We start from the raw sequence: 18,087 nt of genomic DNA on the forward strand, positions 1-18,087 counted from the left end.
AAGGTTATATTACCCACATAGAGTTTCCAATGTAGGTCATCCACAAGAAAACCAAAGCAGTTTCAGGAACATATTCTAAATAAAACTCCTTACCGAATTTGCTCTGAAAATCAGTTTCATTCCAATGCACGTGGAACTTTTGGGCTCCCACTGTCTCAATCACCTTACCCAAGAATAGAAAAATTAAGCCTGGTCTATAATTATTATAAAGATTTTCTCTTTTTCAATAGAGATCTTATAGCTACCTCCTTTAAGCAGGAACACATCCTACACACAGAGACCCTGGTCACCTCCCTTAACTGTGGTGCCTAGACTGGCCAATTTCATCAGCCAGGAAGGGCAAGGGTCAAGCAAGCTGATGATGGCCTCATCTCTCTACATACCTTCTCTATGTCCTCAAGAGCTGCAAGCTAAAAAGAATTTATATGAACCTGGCAAGCAGTTGTCAAGGTTACCTGCGATCTACCCCAAACCTGGAGTCCAGATTGAGGTAAATCCAGTTGACTTTGCAGATAAAGGTGAAAATTGCTTACAATTAGCCTCTGAAAGTTCTAGCACTCTTCCTCTAACATATTGATGGAGAAGTTGCACAGTATGAAAAAGCATAATTGGCCTGTTCGTGCAGATGCCGTGGAGGCAGATAAGCAAGCCCTGTCTCTGCTGCCATGGACTAGGGTTTCAAATGGGCCTGAAATAGGGCCCATTCCCTGTTCAATCTGATTCGTGACAAGAAGTCCTCATGCAGTTACAATCTATGTTACAAATGCACTTTTAAAGCGCTATTATGATTAATTGGCAGCTTATTTTACTTAAAGGTGTTTCTATGAAGAAACAGAAGGACGTGGATTGCATGTCAAGATTTATTAGATGGTTTCGATTGTGTAACACCAGATTTCATCAAATTGTGGATCTGCCAGGCTATAACAGGAATTACAAGAATGTGAACTTCTAATGATTCCTGTTACTAGAAGTTTTTGCCTTACATTTATTAGCATGCTTACTCACACCAAGGTATTTAGTTTTATAATCTGAATATACAAAAACAAACAGATTACGGTGTTAATATAATAAAAAATTATTCAAGGATACTAGATTAAAAATATAGGACTGTAGAGAGATCCTGATTCAAAAATGCCTGGAAGAGTGTACCGAATACCTGCTAGGAACATTCTAAAGCTAGTGCACCTTCTACTGTGTCCTGCAGCTGTCCTCCACAATTGATACACAATCCTGGGAAAAGATGATTTAATTTACAGTATTCCTGGCAAGTGCTACATATGCAGGCCCACATTCTTTAAATCACGTTTTCCTTTCAGAGCTGGATCTTTGCATAATCCTAACAAAAGACTAGAAAATTGGTTTAGATCAAGTACAAAGATTATTTCTGATAAATATACAGTGTTAATACACATTCTCCAAAGTAGTATAAATGCAATGGTTAAGAATACTTCCTTCAGTGCAAACATGGCAAGTCACATTTACACAGCAGATTAGAAAACTAAAGGCGCTTCTCATCTTACTTTTTTCCATTACTTAAGTACATGTGATATTTCAGTTTTTCCCTTTTAATACATGTACAGACATTTCTAAACTTCTGTTTTCACTTTGTCATTATGGGGTACTGAGTGTAGATTAATGAGAAAAAAAAATGAATTTGAACAATTGTAGTATCAAGTTGCAACATAACAAATTTGAAAAAAAGTGAAGGGGGTCGGAATACTTTCCGAATGCACTGTATATCCATACAATATATCATTTAATATATAATAAAATTAAATGCTAACTGCAAAAAGTGGAGATACTAAGGTAAATGGCATACAGTAGGCTGGGCAGAGATAAGTGTTTAGGCTACTTTATTTTGCTGAATGCATAAACTGGCCCATAATCATTTGTTTCTTTCGCCTTCAGGAATAATAGTATATGATATCACCGTATAGTCAGGGTTTAAGAAATTCGGCTCAAGTTCCTGATAGCTTGTCTGCCTGCCATGAATCGCATGATTCCTACTTCGGCAGGGATGTTTTTCTCTTTGGCAGCACACCACTGGTTAGGGTTATATATATCTCATTCTCTTTTGTTACCTTTCATAAAATAAAGTAAAACTCAACTCCAGGGCAACAAAAATAAACTAATTTGGCAGAACAGCTCTTGCTCTCTGCTTTCAGTATGAACACTAACCACCTTTCTGACTCCTAATCAGTGCATTTCATTATATGCAGACTTTATAATCTACATAATAATAGGAAAGGGCTAATATAATCATGGTTGTTCTAGCTACTTCTCTCAGATAGCTTTTTCTGTTGTCAAGGACATATTGCTGCAAAGATAGGGGTTAACATGCCACATAGGAAACTGCCGTGGGCCAAATCGGAATATTAGTTCTACTGAGTATTATTTGCACTGACTATCTGCAGCTTTCCAACGGAGGATACTGGGTACTGAATTCCCACCCTTCTGCATTAAACATACATTTTACCACTGAACTATGATTGTTTCCCCAAAGTAACAACGGTCCTTTTTCCTGTTGCTGCCCAGTCCAATCCAAGCCTGAGAATTATCACCAGCAATTATCTTCAGACTGTTGTTCATACAACTGCAGTCGTACTGTGCAATCTTAAAAACATCTCCTCCAAAGCAAGTTCTGCTGAGTTAATGAGACTTGTCCCAGGTTTAGAGTATGAAGGCAAGCTGCAGAACAAAAGCAGCAGTTGTGAAGACTTAATATTATTCTCCAGTTAATGGTCTTGATATAATTTTTTCCTCTGTGAAAAAGCTTCCTATTCTTGTGAAAAAATACATTATGCAATAATACATCCGTATTAAATTCTCCCCCTCCTAAGAGAACCTGAAGCACTTTTCTAACAGCCTCTAATTTCCACATACATTCTGCACAATTCAAATGGATTTTCAGTCCAAGTATAAAATGGAAATATTTTCAGTTGTGCCTTGACACAGGGAGATTCTGATGTTACATCCATAAATGACAAGTGATGTTGAGAAAACTCAGAAAACCTAACCGGAGAGAGCTCTCTCTCCTGCATGTTGCTTGCATATACTCTCTCTCATACAAGCACGCAGTTGAAAATATAGAAATTTAAGATGATCGCAAACAGATGGTCTCTTATAGGGGGAAAAAAGCCACTTGCAGATATCTCCCTTTTCTTCATTAAGATCCCAAAGAGCTACATATGGAAGTGAGTGATGGCAGAGCAATAGTATGCTAAAATCTTCATTGAGAAGCCCTCACCACACACCAAGATCAGTGGTTTTCAGGATATGCAAGCTGATGAAAATACAGAGGATGTTTCATAAGGCATGGCCTGGGAAGAGACCTTGTATTTGGGATAAACTTGTGGCAGTCCTGTACAGGAGAAGCTCATAATAAACAAATACGAAGCTTGCTCTCAGTTTTTAGGTTGAGGCATATAATGCAGATCTTTGAGGTTTAGCAGTAGCGTCTTCTTTTGATGCTTGTAGCCTAACTTGGGAAGATAAAGAGACAATAGGAAGTTCATACTCATATAGCTTCAAGCCAGGAAAGCACCTAAGTGTTTAGCATTGTGGGACAGGAGAAGAGAAACTGCTTATCTTCATGATACCTGGAAAATGCACACAACAAAGATTAATCTAGTAACTATACAGGTTTTTACCACTTAATTGCACAGGAACAACAGTTTTCTTTTCCCCACAATTCCAAAAAATTAGTAGAGTCAAAATGCCTGGAGAGCACTTGGGAACCCCGAAATGGTAACAGAAGGAAAAGTTCAGAATTTAAGTGCGCCCAGAGCCTGAAAATCAGGAGGAAGCCCTGGCGCGCCTTTTCCAACTAACACATTTTATCACGGGGCATAGGCTTTTGTGAGCTTCAGCTTACTTCATCAGATGTGCAGAATAGCTAGACTGATGGGGGATTTAATAGCATTTGTTAGATGAAAAAGGTACTACCAGACCCTTCTGATTTTTTGCTACCATGGATTAACATGGCTCTCCTTCTACAGAGCCCTCAAAGCTCCTGATTTAAGGCTAGATTTACTACAGCAATAACCCAGACAAAATAAGACAGACAAATAAACCAGTTGGGTTTCTATCCTCACCATTTGTTGATAGTCCTGCTGCTTCTGAGACGTGAACATAACCAGGGCAGTTATCGCTAAGGATATTTCAAGGAGCAAAAAGATGATGAACACAGAGTTCAGGCCATATTTCAGTATCTGTGGGCAAAATCACAAGCAATTGTGCTGATTATCACCACGTCAGCTGACTGTAAGCTCCTCTGTTGTACAAAACCATAGAATTGAAAGCATTATCATTACAGTCCATTGTTTGGGACTACAGGAATTAATATTTCAGAAGAGCAACGAATTAATATAAAACCAAAACATTACAGCACTCAATTATTTAATTCAGTTGCACTTGGTGTAAGCTTAGTTTAATTTCGTACATGTTGAAAACTTGGAGCTTGTTTGCTGTTTTTGTACACCTCACTCAGAGGTATTGCCTGAGCCCCTCTGAGATAAAAAGTGGGATATCAATGAAGGCTACAGGAGTCACCTACTGTGGTCCTCAGTCGGGGAGTCTGAGGGGGCAGGCTTCTGCTTGCCTCAGCTTCATCCTTCCCATGCAAGAAAAGGAAGGGCTTTTGCAGGTTTTGCCTAGGGAACCACCTTCCTTGTATAGCCAAGATGGGCATGGAATGAAATGGCTTCATTCACTCATGCCTTCTCCTTCCCCTGCAAAGAAAGGCAGGGTTCTTTTTGTCTCCAAAGTGGCCTGGTAACCACAATTGGCTTCTTTGCTTCTTCAGCCCTTTTAGTTATTTTACTTTTTACTTTACTTCTTCCTTGTATTCTTCTTCAGGCCTTTTTATTTTACTTCTTCCTTGTATTTCTAGCTTTCCCATTTTATTCTGCTTACAAACCCATCTAGCAGATTTTTATGCTGAATATATTTTTCTGCTACTTCATCTGTTTTAAGTACTGACTAGCTGATATCTTGATCAGCCATCCTCGAAGAAAGCCTTAGCAAACTCCAGATGTCTAAGCCCTAAGAATGAAAAAAAAAAAAAGGATTTTTTTTTTTTTACAAATAATCCATTTGGGCCTTTCGTTTTATTAGAAGAGTAGACTGAAGAAACAGTAAACAATCAGGATGGAAGCCCCCCCCCCCCCCGCCTTTCAAATGAGATTTTATCTTTAAGCTAGCAACTGAACAGTGCAGGCAGCAAAGAGCTGCATAAATCTTCAACATAATTATTCTCCCAGACTGAACTGACAGCAAATCAGTGCCTCCTTGCAGTAGATACTGTTTTGTTGATTTATTGTAATCTAATATCTATTAATAAGAGATCTGACAGATTGCTTCAGCTTTTAATCATCGTCCTAAACATATTCCAGGTGACAAGCTGTTCTCTCTGCTTATGCTTCTCTCCTCTATCTGAAGAAGCAGACCTGCCTTTAGGCAGCCAGAGAGTCAGCATCTCCTCCAATAACCTCTGTCTCCTTTGACACCTTCCAAATTATTGCTTACCATTCAAAATAACATCATTGTATTTCTGTCTCATTCTATCTTATGCTCTTGTATTCCTGTTTAAATCTGTTTGCTAGAGTTAACAATAAAGCTTAAAATCTCCTCACCTGCTGGTGTGTTCATTGTCTCTGGATCTAAAAGAACTAAAAGAATCAATTGCCTGGGCACCTGATCCCTGCCTTGACAACTGGCAAAACACTTTTGCTAGCCAGAATAAAGAATTATTTGGCTTTCTTTCAATTTTATCTAGGCTGGTTTTTTTTTGGTTTTTTTTGAGAACTGAATGTCAAGCCTCTGCTCTCTATGTAAAAGCAGAGGCATTATGCTAAGCCCAGCAATAATGAAATAACACTAGCAAATGACACTGCAACAACAGCAGATGTTGGGGAAATCAAAGAAACAAGACTATTGTAGGGAGGCGGTTTTGGGAAGAGCAGGGGCATTAAAAGAGAGGAAGAGGCCTTATTTTAGGTGTAGCTGGTGAATGGCCTGGCTTAGCCAAGCAGGCCAAAGATTCCCCAGACCTGGTGGTCTAAAAGGATCCTCACGGTGGCTTGTAAATTTAAAACACATACACGCAACATTAATAAGATAGAACAAAATTCAGTACCTAAAATATCATGTAGCCACTCAAGTTCTGACTTGTTGCAGGTATCAATAAAGAAAACCATAGCCCAAAATACTATGCATCATTGGATCCCTGCTTTTCCTAACCTCTAGAAGTTCTCATAATCCTAAGCCAGATGTTTACCATGTTTGAAAATCACAGATATGAAGATGGGCTGACTTTCTTGGAAGGATAATTGCCTTGACTGACTTTTACATCCTCTGAAGTTTAGAACATTCAGTGATCCAAGTATACCCTGGCATGTATGAGATACGTTATCTAGCAGCCAGCAAGCTTTATTTTATACATACAAAAAAATCCTATATGCCCTCAGTGATCCTAAGAAAGGGAAGCAGGTATGTGAAGCAATCCTAAACGTTTTCTAGTAGAAAATATCCAAGCATCTGCTAACAGCAGTTCCTTTAAAGATTAATCTACTCTGATTTCAAGTTGTCTTCTTATTTATAAACCCATTGCAAATAGACATGTATTTCATTCTTTGAAAACACAAAAATATTGATATTATTACAGAGGTTCTTGGCAATGGGTACAAAGACCTGACAGCATTTTGTAATTCTGGTGTAATTTTGTTGTTGTTGTTAAAGTACATGGACATGTATACTCATAATAATTACTACTGCATTCAGGGAGATGATAAGCAGAGAAGTAGAAAAGAAATAAATGCTAAGGTGGGAAGGTCAAATATGTAAAAAATTCAAGAAATGATATCATGACCTTCCCAACCAATATGGAAACGATACAGTAACTGGATTTAGACATTACACTCAGCAATAAATGTTTAATTCTGACTTAGCGTCCTATGTGAACGCAGCCACTCTGATTTGTTAACTCTAATTTATGGCTTAGGATATTGTATCTATTTAGCTATCTGTGATTTACTTCTCAAATCATGGTAAACCATTAAGCAAACCATGGCTTAATGTAATGTGTTAACTCAGTCAGTGGGTTTGTTTCTAAACAGTTAAAAATAACTGTGTAGCAGAAGCTTAATTATAGTTCTGCAAATGACAGAAAATAGAAACAATACAAAACAAACAAAATAAACCCTATAATGGAAAACAGGGCTCATATCTAGACCCAATGTAGAAAGGTGAAGGGTCTTGTAAGCTTTGAGTCTTAATAAGTTGGACCATTTCAAGCAAATTATGGATTGCTGCTACATAAACATGGAGAGGGGTGGAGGGATTTACCTGAACATAATTTTTGCAGTACTGTGGCTCAGTGATGTTCGGAGGACATGGGTTTCCTTCTTTAACAGTTTGTGCAATCTCAGTAGCATGGAGGATTACTGCAACCAATCCAGCCACACAAACTAGCAAGTTGGCAAAGAAAGCAGCTTTCACCTACATCAATATATTAGATAAATGAAATTAACACTATTACACATTTTGCGTAACTCTGAGAAGCATTACAGATAAAAGTACTGAATGTTGGAAGAACTGTACTTCCTGCTCTAGACTTATGCTGTCATAATTGGCAAAATATGAAGGTTTCTGCTTGTGAGTTGCTTTTAATATATGAATACCCTCTGAAGCAGACCTTTAACTATAGTGTAGATATGATTAGATAAATTTGTGTATTACTTAGCTGAGGATATTCCACAGCACAGCATTTCTATTACCCCATGAAGCAGATTTAACCAGACATATGATCATCTCCATTTTTGCAGACTTCAAAATGCTAAGAAAACACAGAGACCACCTTCAATTGATCTGTGCTCTCTCCAGATGATCAACAGAAGAGGACAGGAGTGTCCTGTTTTGAGGTGTTTCACTCCACTCCACACAAAAGGGAAATGACACAAATTGCTAGCCCTCCCCCTCCCATTTATCTGGTCATTTTGCGAAAGGGGACGGGGAGGAGAGGAGAGGAGAGGAGAGGAGAGGAGAGGAGAGGAGAGGAGAGGAGAGGAGAGGAGAGGAGAGGAGAGGAGAGGAGAGGAGAGGAGAGGAGAGGAGAGGAGAGGAAAGGAAAGGAAAGGAAAGGAAAGGAAAGGAAAGGAAAGGAAAGGAAAGGAAAGGAAAGGAAAGGAAAGGAAAGGAAAGGAAAGGAAAGGAAAGGAAAGGAAAGGAAAGGAAAGGAAAGGAAAGGAAAGCAAGCTTTCTGTTGGCAAACCCTCTTTTTCTCTTGCATATTGCTTCTCTTTGCCTCTTGCAAGCTGTAATGCTGAAATGACAGCATGCCAGTAATTCTGCAATCAGGTTTCCATACCAACAGGAAGAAATCAAACCATCAATAAGCTCAGTGGAATGACCATAATTTAAAGGTAGAAAACTTTGCTCCAGTTTCAAATAAAACAATATAGAACTAGGAATAGTTCTGACTTAATTCCCCAAAGCAAGTTAAGTCATATGATCAAACATGTCCAGAACTGATTCTAAACTGGTGCAAAGTCCTCATGTAGACATTATCTTAGTTATCTTGGTCAAACGTGAGTCTTTTCTCATTTGTATCTAATTGCAGCACAAAGATACCATTGCAACCCTTTTTCCCCTGTTTTCATTATATTGCCTTCATATAATCTCCAGCTCAAATGTGAGGCAGCCTTGAGTTTTCCTTAGCCATACTGGTATTAAATTAATGTTTTCACCCTTAACCCAAGGCAGGTTTTGCTGTAGATACAATCTAACATGTACACTAACCATTCTGCTGATGGCATATTGAGATGATCCCTTGGATTTGCTTGGACACTTTAGCCTGGTGTGGGCATGCTCCCTCCCCTCTGTTCTCAGGCACTGTTTTCCACGTTTATTCTGCTTTGGGCTGCAGGAAAGTCCAGTTCTTTCAAACTGGGCTTTCCCCTGGTACTTACTAAATCTCTAAGTCAACCCCTAGAGACTGGATCAGCCCAAACAGCAACTGATTAGTGGGCAGCAAGGGTGGGTGGGGAGCTGCATGGTGAAGGAGTGAAGCCAGCTCTCTCTCTCTGCTACTTCATAGCCCAATTCTCCTCATGCTTGTTAGCTGTCAAAAAGGAGCCCAATGATCAGCTGATGTCAACTGAGAGACTCCTTTGGAATGCATCTGTGCAAAGCACTTGTGTCAAACCAGAGCAAGTTTTGAAAGATGGCTAAGCCCACATCTGGCCATTTGTCAAAACCTGCCTCCTCCTCAGCCCATTCCACCTTCAAGAGAGTGACTGGTGAATATTTTCCCATGTGGCTGGTGACATTTGGTGAGAGCAAAAGATAGTAAGTCTAGAGGAATCCATCAATCCCTCTCCTTCACTTGCCATGCATAAGGAGAGCACAATTTATTTATTCATTTATTAAATTTGTATGCTGCCCATCTCCCCCAGTGGGTGACTCTGGGCGGCTCACAATAAAAGTAAAAGCCACAAACAATTAAAAAATAAATACCCCCATTAATTAATTAAAATTAAAATTAATTAATTAATTAAAAAGTCAAACTACAGAAACAAGTCCTATACATAAAAACTAAAAAACATTCAAGATGACGGGGGAGTAACATCAATTACCCCGCAAGCCACTTCCACTAGTATGAGCCCCCATATGGCCCCCAGGCCATCTGCCATAGCCAGGATTTCACGCTCTTCCTGAAGGCTGTGAGAGTGGGAGCACACCGCACCTCAGGAGGTAGGTCGTTCCACAGAGCGGGGGCCACGGCAGAAAAGGCCCTCTTCCTAGATCCCACCAGTCGAAATTCCTTGACTGGTAGGGTCTGCAGCATGCCCCTTCTGCCAGACCAAGTGGGGCGGGCTGATATAACAGGGGCGAGACAGTTCCTCAGATAACCTGGTCCTGTGCCATGAAGAGCTTTAAAGGTAATAACCAACACCATGAATTGGACCCGGAAACAAACTGGCAACCAATGCAGCTTGTGTAACAGTGGTGTTACATGGGCCACGCAGGGGCATTCGGAACTGTCTGTGCCGCTGCATTCTGCGCCACCTGAAGCTTCTGGATACTCTTTAAGGGTAGCCCCATGTAGAGCGTGTTGCAGTAATCCAACCAGGAGGTGACCAGGGCGTGAGTGACCGTGCAGAGGGCCTCCCAATCGAAGAAGAGGGGTAACTGACACCCGACACGAAGTTGCGCAAAGGCCCTCCTAGCCACGACTGCCACCTGCTCTTCGAACAGGAGTTGTGAGTCCAGGAGGACCCCCAGATTACACACTGGGTCTGTCTGGGGTAGCGCGACCCCATCAAGAACCAAAGATGATAAACTCCCAGATCTTGAGGCTCCCAGTACCCACAGCCATTCCATCTTCCCAGGGTTCAGTTGAAGCCTGTTGTCCCCCATCTAGGTAGCCTCCAGGCACCGTGAAAGAGTAGCCACAACATCACTTAGGTCACCCGGGATGGAGATATATAATTTGAGTATTATCAGCATACTGATGATACCTCATCCCATGGTGCTGGATGATCTCACCCAATGGTTTCATGTAGATGTTAAATAGGAGCAGCAAGAGTACTGAACCCCCAGGCACCCCACAAAGTAGGGGCCGTGGGTTGGACCCCTCGCTCCCTATCAACACTGATTGGGTTTGGCCTTGGAGAAAGGAGCTGAACCAGCACAGAACTGTGCCACCCAGCCCCAACTCCTGCAGCCAACCCAAAAAGATACCATGGTCAATGCTATCAAAAGCCGCTGAGAGGTCAAGAAGAGCAAGGATGGATGCACTACCCCGATCCTGCTCTCGCCAGAAATCATCTAAAAGTGCGACCAATGCTGTTTCTGTCCCATAACCAGGTCTGAAACCTGACCGATAGGGATCCAGATAATCCATTTCCTCCAGGATCCTCTGAAGCTGCTGTGTGACCACCTTTTCCACCACCTTTCCTAAAAAGGGAAGGTGGGAAACTGGACAAAAATTGTCCAGAAGGGTGGGATCTAGTGATGGTTTCTTGAGGAGGGGGCAGACCAAAGCCTCCTTAAAAGGCTTCAGAGACACCCCCTCCCACAAGGATGAATTGACCATTGCCAGTACCCCCCCTAAAGTCACCTCTTTGGTGGCTTTAAGCAACCAGGAGGGACAAGGATCTAAAATACAGGTAGCCGTGCTAACAGCCCTGAGGACCCTGTCCACTTCCTCAGGGCCAACAGGATGAAACTGTTCCTGGGTGAGACCCCTCCCCGGGCATCTCCACTGAACCTGCCTCATGCTTGGCCTCCAACTGAGAATGGATCTGAGTGATTTTATCCATCATGTATTCACCAAATTCCTCTGCAAGGCCCTGTAGATAGTCCTCTGAGCCCTCCCTACCCAGGAGGGACCAAGTGACACTGAACAGGGCTGCTGGGTGACACTCTGAGGATGCAATAAGAGTGGAGAAATACTGGTGTTGTACCTCTGCAGGGTGTTGTACCTCTGTGGGGTGAAGTACTGGGGATAGCAAACTTTATATCAGTTTTCTGCCAGTTCAAGGACTGATGGAAGGTACTTTAATCTGGCCATGAGGAATTGCTCTGCATCTGCCTATAAACTCCATATCACACTACCTATAGATCTCTTTCACATCTAATGTGAGCCTTCATCTTGCTTCCATTATGCAAACCTTCTTCTCTTTTTCCTACACATTAGTATAACTCCGCAAATTTTTGTTTAAGTACTGAAATTTATTTTGGCCACCATGCTCTGGTGGCTTTACCTGTGGGAGAAAAAAAAAAGCCAGATTGATAGATTTGGAGACATATTCACCAGCCATACAGGTTGTCTTTTCTCAATTTCCACCAACAAGGACCCAGAGATCAAGAGCTACAAAAGGAAAGAAAAACAAACAGCAAGTATAAGGGTGAGTCACTTTTTCATTGTGGAACCAGAGCTCCTAGAATCAGGCTGTTTCTCCTAGACATTTATTAATTAACTAATTTACATCCCTCTTCCTTACTCAGGCACTAAGTGTTTAAGGCAACTAAAAAAAGAGAGAAAAAGCCTATTCCAGTTTTCCTTATGGGTAGGTCAGAGCATGCCAGTTGATTTGTGTGAAATGTGCTCAGAAACTTAAAAGTCCTCTCTGTGAAAGAAAGTCTCCCTTAACTTGATGTCTTCCGCTTGCATTGGATTTTAACTTCAGTGTTTTTCAACCAGCATTGAAATTATGGGAACTGAATTTTAACATATTTGGAAAGCACCAAGTTGGAAAAAATTGTATAAGGAAAAGTTTGGGCTAAACAAACCTATTGTCTAGTTGGTGGGTTCTAGATCTCTCCCTGATTCTGAAACCACAGAGACCCCACAGAAGCTTCTATGGACTGAAGATGGGTAAACTTCTATGCCTCTCAAAAGGTTTGCTTACCAGGATCCCAATCCATAAGTAAACGCCACTTTCAACAGTGATGGAGAAGGTTCGTTGAATTATTGTCAGGGTAATGCCAAAGCTCACCTCTGTAATTCCCCAAAGAATCTGTATGACCTGAAGGAAAAAAGAAAGAGTGTCTGATTAATGTCTTTAGATGTCTATAGTATCAACATTACCAACTAACAAACCCAGGAAGTATTTTGTACTATCTGATCCTAAATGTGTCAAAAGTTTTAATGAGAAATTCCCTACAAAATCAGGTTTTTCTGTATTAGAAGGAGTTTGTTGGACAAGCGAGCAATACAGAAAAAAGAGAAGGTGACAACCACACCCACATTTATAAATAAAACCAGTACCCTCATTTTAACTAAACCAGTTACCGATTAACTCCTTTTTAGGATTTTAGCAAAGTTAAAGTTTTTGGGATTGCAAGATTATTTGCAGGGGTTATAGCTGGAGAAAGAGACCATCCGGGCCCCTCCCTGTGCTGTCTCCTCCTCCTCCTTTTGCCTTTCTTTTTCCTTTTTAAACACAATCTTGTTTTTTAAAAGAAATACAGAGCTGACTTTGGGGAGGAAAGACCAAGCCATTATGAGGGAACTTGTAGAGAAGATGTACCATGCTGAGAAAGAGGAAAATATGAGGAAAAGAAAATCAAAATACCCCTACCTTGATTTTGTTTAGTATACGATGGGACAGGAAGGACAGATTTTTAGGATTTTGTTATTCTTGCTTACTACAAGAAAGAGCGTTCCTGGAATCTTGCCTGCCTGTTTCTTGAGAGGGGCTACCTCAAAGGACTGACAGCTTTATAGAATGTGGAGGTTAACTGAAAGCCAAAATGTTTAGGGACACTCCCTTACTCAAGGAAAGTGCTCACATCTGATGTCTGTAAATGTTCCATTTCTGCTCTACCCAGCAAACTGGAAATTATCTAGCAGCTAAACTTCCTAACAACTTTTGGAACAATAAAGGCAAAGTGTAGTTTTCATCAGTTGTTACAACATATAAATGAGAGAAGATAGGATAAGCTTTTCTAAGAAATAAGTGTTGAATTTGATTTATTGATGTCCCTTAGCATGAAGTCAACTTACTAAATGCTTTAGGGATACCATATTAAAAAGCAGAAATTTGTCTCCATGCCCCTCCAAAAACAAAAATCTTTCTAAACCTAGAATTATTCTTATATATCTAATTACCAACAATTCAAATACAAGTAGTACAGTAATCCTTCAACAAAATATCTGCTAAAACCATATTGACACAAAAATAGCTGTAACGTCTTTGGAGTATGAGGTCCTTATTAAGGGGTTATGCAAAAATGTAGGTGGTAATGGGAGTTCTTTGGGGGTGGGGCTAATAGCAGTCCAGGTAGTAAGTTCTATTAGGATAGAACTAGGGAATGGGGAGAGGAAGGATTAAACCATGTTCTCCCTCTGCATAAGGAACTCCCAATGAAAATTTGGTTCATAGTCAGCCTTTGGGATGCTACCATAATCACTTAAATATAAAAGAGTCTGTGACACTAGTTATACTTCCATTTGATAACAAGTCTTTCTTGTACAGTGTTGAGGATCTGGGTTGTCTCATACAAAGAAACACAGAGGCCTTCACAGAATTTGGGCTTAGTTGGACAAATCTAGAGGGCCTTACCCCAAGCACCTTGAACAGAGTATTCTTGGTATTTTTGTTAAGGGTTGGTATGAACTGAGATGCCCCAGAAGTAGATTCAACCACTCTGACTGCAGCTGCCTGGGTTGACAGGGAGCCTGTCTGTGGGATTACTTGTGTGACGATCCTTACATTTCCATGCTCTGTCACAGTGCTGGCCATACCTAAAGAAAACAAACATGCATAATTAGCAAGAGACAAACTGAATCTGTTCCAGTTTATTGGAATCCTGGTGCCCGCAACTGGACACGATATTTGAAATTAACCTGACCAATTAAAAAATAGTGGAATTAATTGTTCCCCATTATTTTTCAAACATCATACTCCTGACTCAGATTCAGATTCCAATCAACTAGTATTCCAAGAAATTTTTCACAAATACTATTACCAAATCTAATTCACCCATCCAACATCTGTTCATTTGATTTCTGTTTCCTAGGTGTAGAACTTCAGTCTCAATTAAATGTCATTCTTTTATTTTCAGCCCATTTCTCTAACCTATCTAGATCATTTTCAGTTTTGTTTTTTCATTTAGGATATTAGTTTTTGTATCATTTACAAATTTGGTAAGCATTTCTGCTACCTATTCATCAAAGTCATTAATAAAGTGGGGACAAGTGGTAGGTGCAGAACTGAATTAACTGGCACCCAACTTGATAAATCACTTCAGCTTTGAGAAGGCAATGTCTTCCTTCTCAGGTTGGCACCAAGTGTCTACCTAAAGGAGAAGCACCAGCTTTTCTGCTCCATTAAACCACAGTAGCAAGTTCTGAAGCTGACCACAAGCTGATTACTTTTAAGAGTGATATTGGATTCACAATGTGGTTTGTTTAACCCTTATTGAATAAGCTGTAATTTGGTGGGCTCAGACAACACGCTAAGCTCAAACTAAACAATTTGCATTTTGGCTTAATGAAATGTATGAATCCAGCCTATATTTAAGGTGCTTCCAGTCAAACGTTTTATTGTGCAATTTCTTACAGCATTCATAGGAATTCAGAGGGTTTTCACATTTCATTATTTTCCATGTATAACTGACCTATGTCTGTCATATAATCATTGAGAAGCCCTCCATCTGGAAGTATTTTAGCAGTTAAGAGAACTACAATGTGTTTCCTCATCCTCTCATTAATGATAAAGCAAAACAAGTTTTTAGAAAGAATACTATCTATCCCTGCTTCTTTAGGAGTTGATTTCACCATGTCCACAGACATTTGATGTTTCAGAATACAGAATACTTTAATGGCCAAGTATAAAATATATACAAGGAATTTGATGATGAACAGCAAGAGCAACAGTGCGTTTGGATAGCAGCAAAAAAAGGAATGATAGTAAACAGTAACACTACACAGTAAAATAACTTTTTCAAAGGGAGAAGCCACTGCCCAGCACATATCGTATCATGTAGAGTTCAACAGAGCAATGGCACAAGGGAAAAAACTGTTCCGGTATCTAGATGTTTTAACATATGGTGCTCTGTAGCGCTATCCTAAAGGAAGACGTGGAAACAGTTTATATCCAGGATGGGAAGAGTCTGCAGATATCCTCTCTGCCCTCCTTTTGACCCTCACAGTATACAGTTCTTCTACAGAAGGCAGGTGGGTTGCAATTATCCTTTCTGCAGACTTAATTATCTGTTGGAGTCTGAATCTGTCCTGTTTGGTTGCAGAATCAAACCAGACAGTTATAGAGGAACAGATAACAGACTCAATGATTCCCCTGTAAAACTGTACCAAGAGCTCCTGGGATAATTTAAACTTCCTAAGTTGATGCAGGAAGAACATCCTTTGTTGTGCCTTTTTAATGATGGCTATAATGTTAAGCGTCCATTTCAGGTCTTGGGAAATTATAGAACCCAGGAACTTGAAGGACTCTACCACTGATACTGGGCTGTCGAGTATGGTAAGGGGAGGGGTATTAGAAGGATTCTTCCTAAAATCCACAATCATCTCCACGGTTTTAAGTGCATTCAGTTCCAAGTTATTATAACCACACCACAAGACCAGTTGTCGAACTTCCCTCTGTATGCTGACTCATCTCCATTTCTAATTAGACCAATGACAGTTGTATCATCTGCATATTTCAAAACTTTAACAGAAGAGTCTTTTGAAGTGCAGTCATTGGTATAGAGGGAGAAAAGCAGCGGGGAAAGCACACATCCCTGAGGAGCACCTGTACTGATTAACCGGGTACTGGATGTAATTTTGCCTAACCTCACATGTTGTTTCCTATCTGTTAGAAAACTGATTATCCACCTACGGGTATAGTCAGGCACAGTAAGCTGGATCAGTTTGTTGTAAAGAATTTCTGGTATAATAGCATTAAATGCTGAGCTGAAGTCCACAAAAAGAGCTCATGCGTAAGACTCCGGAAATTCAAGGTGTTGCAGATTTAGTGTAAGGCCATATTAACAGCATCATCTACCGACCTGTTTCCACGATAAGCAAACTGCAGTGCGTCTAACAGGGGATCCGTGATAGCTTTCAAGTGACCCAACATTAACCTCTCAAAGGTCTTCATGACCACAGATGTCAGTGCAACAGGTCTGTAGTCATTCAGCTCGCTGATGGAGGATTTCTTAGGAACTGGGATGATTGTAGAGCTCTTAAAACAAGAAGGGACATAACCCGTCTCCAGCGATTTATTAAAAATATGCGTGAAAACGGGGGCCAGTTGTTCCACACAAGGTTTCAAACACGAGGTGGTCACATCATCTGGACCTGGAGCTTTTCCAATCTTTTGTTTTTGAAACAGACCTTGCACTTCTTTTTCTAGGATCACCAGAGGTAAGGGACCCAAGGAATTAGGGATAGGTGTAGAGAAGTTTAATGCTAATGATGTATCTAAAATACAATTGGCTGCAGCAGGTAATAGTTGTTCCTTCTCAAACCTCCAATAAAACCTATTGAGATCATCTGCCAATTGATGACCCTCTTCAATCAGGAGAGGTGGGTTGTTATAGCTGATGATGTTCTTCAGGCTTTTCCACAGCCACGGGATCATTTTTGGCATTAAGGAAAAAAACAGCCCAATCAATGGGTTCATAATGTACATAGACTGCTTAATTTATTCTTGTGTTATAAAACTGAAAGGAAATAAAAATGGTACTGTCTTATAACTGGAAATGTGGCAGAACCTTAGGGTCAACTTGGAAGAGAAGCTATTAACGCAAAGAGCAATTGCAATAATGGTCTTTTCAAAGCAAATAGCAAGGCCCAATCCAGATGGTGGGGATAGAGGGCCCCACCAGTGCTCCAAAGTGGACTGGACCTCCCACACTTGCTGTTCACTTTTGAAAAGCTGATCACATCTGCGGATGACATCTACCTTGGCCCTCAAAAGCATAGAGATGGAGACCAGATTTTTAATAATAATAATAATAACAACAACAACAACCTATGAATGACCTTGCTGCAAAAGTCTACCCTTGAGGACAAACTGCCAAAATGAAATCCCAGACTGGAAACTTGGGTGGGGAACAGAGAACTCTTCCTATTCCTCTTTTATCCCAATACCACTGGGCCTCTGTGCTTGCTGTCTACTGTGAAAAAGAGAGGGCAACTGAAATCCGTGCTCTTTCTCCACTGGCTTCTACTAATAAAATCTAATAAACAAATTAACAACGGAGTGTGAGGCCTGGGCTCTGACTTGGCTTTGCCTGTAGGAAGCAGCACGATCCTCTGACCCCGCGTAGCTTCTTTTTTCCCACCACGCCGCTTCTTCCTCCCCCTGAAAATCACACCCCGGTCTGCGAGGAGCCGAGAAGACACTAACCTACGAGAGAGTCGCTTCCTCCCTCCTCTAAGGCTGCCGTCCTTGCACGGCAGTTGCCACAGAAACAGCTCCTTCGTCCGCTGAGGTTCACCGCGCCTGCTTCCCTCTCGCGAGTCCAGGAAGCCGCAGGAGGGACCCTTCGCTTGACAGCTTCGCTCGCAAGGCTGTTCCTGGAAAGGAAACGGAGGGCCGGAGGCGGGGGGGGGGGGGGAGAGGATCTCGGGTC

General features: G+C 40.9%; 1 protein-coding gene across 1 annotated transcript; it reads right to left on the bottom strand.

Annotated features, from left to right (window-relative positions):
• Positions 1-1,359: 1,359 nt before the first annotated feature.
• LOC103066532 (uncharacterized) lies at positions 1,360-18,042 on the bottom strand. The gene is made up of 7 exons (XM_007431414.4): positions 17,862-18,042; positions 14,070-14,251; positions 12,414-12,530; positions 11,816-11,872; positions 7,345-7,497; positions 4,095-4,211; positions 1,360-3,599 (listed from the first exon to the last, which is right to left on the bottom strand). The coding sequence occupies exons 2-7, from the start codon at positions 14,247-14,249 to the stop codon at positions 3,591-3,593; spliced, it is 633 nt and encodes a 210-aa protein (XP_007431476.1). The 5' UTR covers positions 14,250-14,251; positions 17,862-18,042; the 3' UTR covers positions 1,360-3,590.
• Between the last annotated feature and the right edge of the window lie 45 nt (positions 18,043-18,087).

The sequence above is a fragment of the Python bivittatus genome, unplaced genomic scaffold (assembly GCF_059951505.1).
Source record: "Python bivittatus isolate LINGU-HERP-01145 unplaced genomic scaffold, Pbiv_v1 ctg000480_np1212, whole genome shotgun sequence".
NCBI lineage: Eukaryota > Metazoa > Chordata > Lepidosauria > Squamata > Pythonidae > Python > Python bivittatus.

What these genes read in the sequence shown, in the direction of transcription:
- LOC103066532 (XM_007431414.4), bottom strand. Translation starts at nt 14,249, where the DNA reads ATGGCCAGCACTGTGACAGAGCATGGAAATGTAAGGATCGTCACACAA. An exon ending in CTCTGTTCAAGGTGCTTGGG is followed by an intron (nt 12,531 to 14,069) that starts GTAAGGCCCTCT and finishes TTTTTCCTTCAG; the next exon opens with GTCATACAGATTCTTTGGGG. An exon ending in ACTTATGGATTGGGATCCTG is followed by an intron (nt 11,873 to 12,413) that starts GTAAGCAAACCT and finishes TTCCTTTTGTAG; the next exon opens with CTCTTGATCTCTGGGTCCTT.